Source organism: Coregonus lavaretus (genome assembly GCF_964263955.1).
Source record: "Coregonus lavaretus genome assembly, chromosome: 34".
Lineage (NCBI taxonomy): Eukaryota > Metazoa > Chordata > Actinopteri > Salmoniformes > Salmonidae > Coregonus > Coregonus lavaretus.
Genome location: NC_140021.1, coordinates 736,722 through 743,991, shown reverse-complemented (window position 1 = coordinate 743,991; position 7,270 = coordinate 736,722). Strand labels below are relative to the sequence as shown.

At 43.5% G+C, this 7,270-nt stretch overlaps 1 protein-coding gene across 1 annotated transcript in view; it reads left to right on the top strand.

Moving 5' to 3' along the window:
* Window positions 1–7,270, top strand: part of LOC311109209 (uncharacterized protein C8orf34 homolog) — a gene marked incomplete at both ends in the record, with an annotated part of 118,217 nt that overhangs the window by 5,223 nt on the left and 105,724 nt on the right. Inside the window, 3 exons of the mRNA XM_084152056.1 lie at window positions 1,076–1,195; window positions 2,740–2,768; window positions 5,608–5,768. Of these exons, the coding sequence (XP_084008182.1) occupies window positions 1,076–1,195; window positions 2,740–2,768; window positions 5,608–5,768 (310 nt within the window). The remainder of the gene's footprint in view (window positions 1–1,075; window positions 1,196–2,739; window positions 2,769–5,607; window positions 5,769–7,270) is intronic.

Genomic DNA, 7,270 nt, shown 5'->3' with positions numbered 1-7,270 from the left:
GGCTGCTCGCCCATGGAAACCCATTTCATATAGCTCCCAACTAACAGTTACTGTGGTGAAGTTGCTTCCAGAGGCAGTTTAGAACTCGGTAGTGAGATTTGCAAGCGAGGAAAGATGTTTTTACGCGCTTCAGCACTCGGCGGTCCCGTTCGGTGAGCTTGTGTAGGCTAGAACTTCGTGGCTGAGCCGTTGTTGCTCCTAGACGTTTCCACTTCACAATAACAGCACTTACAGTTGACCAGGGCAGCTCTAGCAGGGCAGAAATTTGACGAACTGACTTGTTGGAAAGGTGGCATCCTATGACGGTCCCACGTTGAAAGTCAGTGAGCTCTTCAGTAAGGCCATTCTACTGCCAATCTTTGTCTATGGAGATTGTCAACATACGTTTGTATATATAGTATAGTATAAAGTAATCCTTCTTCCCCACCCCCCATAAAAAAAAAGAAAAAAAAAAAAGGTGGTTGTCCCACTGGCTATCATAAATTGAATGCACCAATTTGTAAGTCGCTCTGGATAAGATCGTCTGCTAAATGATGTAAATGTAAAAATATAGTGTATGTGAAAGTTAGTGATTCTCATTTCTCAAGTTATGGCTTGTTTTGGTGTTAAATAACATTTAAATTAAATTGCTCTGTCTGTGGTTCAGTGCCGGGACAATAGAGCACTGGTCGTGGGAGTGGAGGGAGAGCTGAGACTCTCAATAGATTGTCAGATTATGATGTATAGGTGATGTGATGTATAGGTGATGCATATGTGATGTGATGTATAGGTGATGTATATGTGATGTATAGGTGATGTATAGGCGATGTATAGGTGATGTATGGGTTATGTATAGGTGATGTGATGCATATGTGATGTGATGTATAGGTGATGTGATGTATAGGTGATGTATAGGTGATGTATGGGTGATGTATAGGTGATGTATAGGTGATGTGATGTATAGGTGATGTATGGGTGATGTATAGGTGATGTATAGGTGGTGTGATGTATAGGTGATCTATAGGTGATGTATTGGTGATGTATAGGTGGTGTGATGTATAGGTGACGTTGTCCTGTGGTTGTGGTTGTGTTTCAGTGCCGCGGTCCATACAGCACCCGTGGTGGGAGTGGAGGGAGAGCAGAGACTTAGATCAACTCAACCACATCCTGCAGGAGAGCAAGAAGCTGGGCAAGGCTCTGGATAACCTGTCACACAGTGGGTACAGCAACTAAACCCCAAACACTAATACTGTACCCTAAACCCTTATACTAAACCCCAAACACTAATGCTGTACCCTAAACCCTTATACTAAACCCCAAACACTAATGCTGTACCCTAAACCCTTATACTAAACCCCAAACACTAATACTGTACCCTAAACCCTTATACTAAATCCTAAAGTATAATGCTGTACCCTAAACCCTAAACTCTAATAATGTAAGTAAGTAGTAATACATAAGTACTAATACCTATACTAACTCCTGAACCTTAATACTAATACCTCTACTAACTCCTGAACCTTAGTACTAATACCTATACTAACTCCTGAACCGTAATACTAATACCTATACTAACTCCTGAACATTAGTACTAATACCTATACTAACTCCTGAACCGTAATACTAATACCTCTACTAACTCCTGAACCTTAATACTAATAACTCTACTAACTCCTGAACCTTAATACTAATACCTATACTAACTCCTGAACCTTAATACTAATTCCTCTACTAACTCCTGAACCTTAGTACTAATACATATACTAACTCCTGAACCGTAATACTAATACCTATACTAACTCCTGAACCTTAGTACTAATACCTCTACTAACTCCTGAACCTTAGTACTAATACCTCTACTAACTCCTGAACCTTAGTACTAATACCTCTACTAACTCCTGAACCTTAATACTAATACTAACTCCTGAACCTTAGTACTAATACCTCTACTAACTCCTGAACCTTAATACTAATACTAACTCCTGAACCTTAGTACTAATACCTCTACTAACTCCTGAACCTTAGTACTAATACCTCTACTAACTCCTGAACCTTAGTACTAATACCTCTACTAACTCCTGAACCTTAGTACTAATACCTATACTAACTCCTGAACCTTAGTACTAATACCTCCTGAACCTTAATACTAATACCTCTACTAACTCCTGAACCTTAATACTAATACTAACTCCTGAACCTTAGTACTAATACCTATACTAACTCATGAACCTTAGTACTAATACCTCTACTATCTCCTGAACCTTAGTACTAATACCTCTACTAACTCCTGAACCTTAATACTAATACTAAATCCTGAACCTTAGTACTAATACCTCTACTAACTCCTGAACCTTAGTACTAATACCTCTACTAACTCCTGAACCTTAATACTAATACTAACTCCTGAACCTTAGTACTAATACCTCTACTAACTCCTGAACCTTAGTACTAATACCTCTACTAACTCCTGAACCTTAGTACTAATACCTATACTAACTCCTGAACCTTAGTACTAATACCTCCTGAACCTTAATACTAATACCTCTACTAACTCCTGAACCTTAATACTAACTCCTGAACCTTAGTACTAATACCTATACTAACTCATGAACCTTAGTACTAATACCTCTACTATCTCCTGAACCTTAGTACTAATACATCTACTAACTCCTGAACCTTTGGAAATACAGACTACAGTTTAGTGCTTGAAAGTTCTGTGCCATTTTGCCTCCCACTGATTCACGTTTCTGCTCTTCACAGGTATCATTGTTTCTGATGAACTTGATCAGGTAACTACTTACAACTGCGTCATGTTTCTTTTTTTATGTACATCATGATAGTTTTTTTGTTTTTGTGTGTGTGTGTGCGGATCCTGTGTGGCTCAGATGGTAGAGCATGGCGCTTTCAACGCCAGGGTTGTGGGTTCGATTCCCACGGGAATGTACATTTATTTGTATTTTACTAGGCAAGTCAGTTAAGAACAAATTCTTATTTACAATGACGGCCAGCCAAACCCGGACGACGCTGGGCCAATTGTGCGCCGCCCTATGGGACTCCCAATCACGGCCGGTTGTGATACAGCCTGGAATCGAACCAGGGGGTCTGTAGTGACGCCTCAAGCACTGAGATGCAGTGCCTTAGAACGCTGCGCCACTCGGGAGCCCACGGAACCCAAGGTCTTCCACGGAGTTGTGGGTTGGGTTACCACGGGAACGTAAACGTGTGTGTGAAAAAGAGAATGAAGGCGTCCATCTTGTGAAACGTCAATAAGCTCCTCTTTCTGTAGTGTGGCTGCCAGAGTGTAGATGTGATTCGCAGCAGACAAAGCTTTGTTTGATACACTGTTTGGCCCTGTTTCTACCTCAACACAATAACGAGAGAACTCACTGCCCAGTATTGTACAGGGAGACAGACACCATTTGAACAGCACTTTGACTCTTAGCACCCTAAAATAGTGGGTAGAACCAATTTATTTTTTAACGGTTTATGAGGATGCCCACCTCGATATTTAAACTCGACTTCTCATGGAACTGCCATGTATTCGATAAATGGCTGTACATATCTTATCCTCAAGAAGTTCCTTGGATAGGTGTTATACACTGAGTGTACCAGACATTAAGAACACCTTCCTAATGTTGAGTTGCAACCCACCTCCCCTCCCTCCCCCCCCCCCCCCCCCCCCCCTCAAAACAGCCTACATCTTTCGAAGCATGGACTCTACAAGGTGTCGAAAGCATTCCAAAGGGATGCTGGCCCAAGTTGACTCCAATGGTTCCCACAGTTGTGTCAAATTGGCTGGATGTCCTTTGGGTGGAGGACCATTTTGATTTATTTATACTGGTACTGTATATATATATATATATATATATATATATATATATATATATATATATATATATATATATATATATATATATATATAAACTCACAGTACCAGTAAAAAGTTTGAACACACCTATTAATTCATGCCTACAGTTAGAAGAGGGATTGTATTGAGGTTTGGGTTGTATTGAATTTTGGGTTGGATTGAGTTTTGGGTTGTATTGATGTTTTGGTTGTATTGAGTTTTGGGTTGTATTGAGTTTTGGGTTGTGTTGAGGTTTGGGTTGTATTGAGGTTTGGGTTGTATTGTGGTTTGGGTTGTATTGAGGTTTGGGTTGTAATGATGTTTGGGTTGTAATGAGGTTTGGGTTGTATTGAGATTTGGGTTGTATTGAGCTTTGGGTTGTATTTAGGTTTGGGTTGTAAAGAAGTTTGGGTTGTAATGAGGTTTGGGTTGTATTGAGGTTTGGGTTGAATTGAGGTTTGAGTTGTAATGAGGTTTGGGTTGTAATGAGGTTTGGGTTGTAATGAGGTTACGGTTGTATTGAGCTTTGGGTTGTATTGAGCTTTGGGTTGTATTGAGTTTTGGGTTGTAATTGAGGTTTGGGTTGTTTTGAGGTTTGGGTTGTAATGAGGTTTGGGTTGTAATGAGATTACGGTTGTATTGAGCTTTGGGTTGTATTGATGTTCGGGTTGTATTGAGTTTTGGGTTGTAATTGAGGTTTGGGTTGTTTTGAGGTTTGGGTTGTTTGGGGTTGTATTGAGGTTTGGGTTGTAATGAACTTTGGGTTGTATTGAGGTTTGGGTTGTAAAGAGGTTTGGGTTGTATTGAGGTTTGAGTTGTAATGAGGTTTGAGTTGTAATGAGGTTTGAGTTGTAATGAGGTTTGGGTTGTAGTGAGGTTACGGTTGTTATGAGGTTATGGTTGTATTGAGCTTTGGGTTGTATTGAGCTTTGGGTTGTATTGAGGTTTGGGTTGTATTGATGTTCGGGTTGTATTGAGTTTTGGGTTGTAATTGAGGTTTGGGTTGTAATGAGGTTTGGGTTGTATTGAGGTTTGAGTTGTAATGAGGTTTGGGTTGTAGTGAGGTTACGGTTGTTGTGAGGTTTGGGTTGTAATGAGGTTTGGGTTGTTTTAAGGTTTGGGTTGTAATGAGGTTTGGGTTGTAATGAGATTACGGTTGTATTGAGCTTTGGGTTGTATTGAGGTTTGGGTTGTATTGATGTTCGGGTTGTAATTGAGGTTTGGGTTGTAATTGAGGTTTGGGTTGTATTGAGGTTTGAGTTGTTTTGAGGTTTGGGTTGTTTTGAGGTTTGGGTTGTAATGAGGTTTGGGTTGTATTGATGTTCGGGTTGTAATTGAGGTTTGGGTTGTAATTGAGGTTTGGGTTGTATTGAGGTTTGAGTTGTTTTGAGGTTTGGGTTGTTTTGAGGTTTGGGTTGTAAAGAGGTTTGGGTTGTAATGAGGTTTGGGTTGTATTGAAGTTTGGTTTTGTAATGAGTATGAAAAATGTATGCACTCACTAACTGTAAGTCGCTCTGGATAAGAGCATCTTCTAAATGACTAAAATGTAAATGTAAATGTAATGAGGTTTTGAGGTTTGGGTTGTAATGAGGTTTGGGTTCTATTGCACTTCACTCATTCTCATGATCTCTCTCTCTGCATGCTCTCCATTCCCCTCGTCTTGGTTTTGATAGCATCTATGTTTAATATCTGGCAAGAAAGTATAATCGGAAACACTCTGAATGTAATGTCAATATGACAATCCCTTTCTCTCTCTCTCCCCCTTTCTCCCCCCCCTCCAGAACCTGGAGGGGCATAACTCAGTGATGCAGCCCAGGGTGGTGGGGGAGTGGGTGGGCAGGGAGGAGGACCCAGACCCCCTGGCAGCAGAGATGCTCCAACCCCCAGTCCCCAGGACCAAGACTGAGGGTTGGGGGAGCGCTGATAGCAGCCCTGCCGGAAGGTAGGAGAGAGAGAGAGGGGGGGGGGGGGGGGGTCTGTGTGTGTGGGAGGGGGAGGAGTGTGTGTGTGTGTGGGAGGGGTTGTGGGGAGTCTCTGTGTGTGTGTGTGTGTGTGTGTGTGTGTGTGTGTGTGTGTGTGGGAGGGGTGGTGGGGAGTCTCTCTGTGTGTGTGTGTGTGTGTGTGTGTGTGTGTGTGTGTGTGTGTGTGTGTGTGTGTGTGTGTGTGGGAGGGGTGGTGGGGAGTCTCTCTGTGTGTGTGTGTGTGTGTGTGTGTGTGTGTGTGTGTGCCAATGAAGCTTACTTGTATGCTCTAGCTGGAATGGAGAGGGGGAACTTTGTCTTTGTCCTAAATGGCATCCTATATAGTGCACTACTTTTGACCAGGACCCATAGGTCTCTGGTCATGGGCCCTGTTCAGAAGTAGTGCACTATATAGTGAATAGGGTGCCATTGGGATGCAGACTTGTTTGTTGTCATAGCCTCAGGAATACCCATTGGAATCAGCAGCTTTAATCTTATTTCACAACCAGAATCAAACATCTGTTTGCATGACGCTGTTCCCAATTTACCACTGACTACTGCAGCCAACCTCATGTTAGGTAGGCTCAGACCCAAAGGAATAAAACACATAGTTATAGCCTGGAATAACATTCCCAAGTTATAGCCTGGTCCCAGATCTGTTGGGCTCTTTCCATCTCCATTGCTGTCCTTCTGAAGCCAAACGTTTAGACTGCAGTAAGGCCACGCCTCAGGAGGCAGACAGTTAGAATCTCAGATGTTTATTATAAAACAGGGGCCAGCCGGGGGCAGCAGGGGGCAGCAGGGGGCAGCAGGGGCCAGCAGGGGGCAGCAGGGGGCAGCAGGGGCCAGCAGGGGCCAGCAGGGGCCAACAGTGGGCAGCAGGGGGCAGCAGGGGGCAACATGGGGCAACAGTGGGCAGCAGGGGGAAACATGGGGCAACAGTGGGGAGCAGGGGGCAGCAGGGGGAAACATGGGGCAACAGGGGCCAGCAGGGTGCAGCAGGGGGCAACAGGGGGCAGGCAAACGGCAGGTCAAGGACAGGCAGAGGTCAGTAATCCAAGGCAGAGTCAAGCACGGACAAAACGGCAGGCAGGCTCAGGGCAGGCAGACTGGTCAGAACCGGGAAGACTAGAAAACAAAACTTGAGAAACAGGAAAAATGGGAAACACGCTTGAACGACCTGACAAGACAAGACGAACTGGCAACAGACAAACAGGAAACCCAGGTGTAAATACACAGGGGATAATGGGGGAAGATGGGAGACACTTGGTGGGGGGGTGGAGACAAGCACAAAGACAGGGGAAACAGATCAGGGTGTGATAGCCAGACTGTTTGGCAGGGGAAACAGATCAGGGTGTGATAGCCAGACTGTTTGGCAGGGGAAACAGATCAGGGTGTGACAGCCAGACTGTTTGGCAGGGGAAACAGATCAGGGTGTGACAGCCAGACTGTTTGGCAGGGGAAACAGATCAGGGTGTGATAG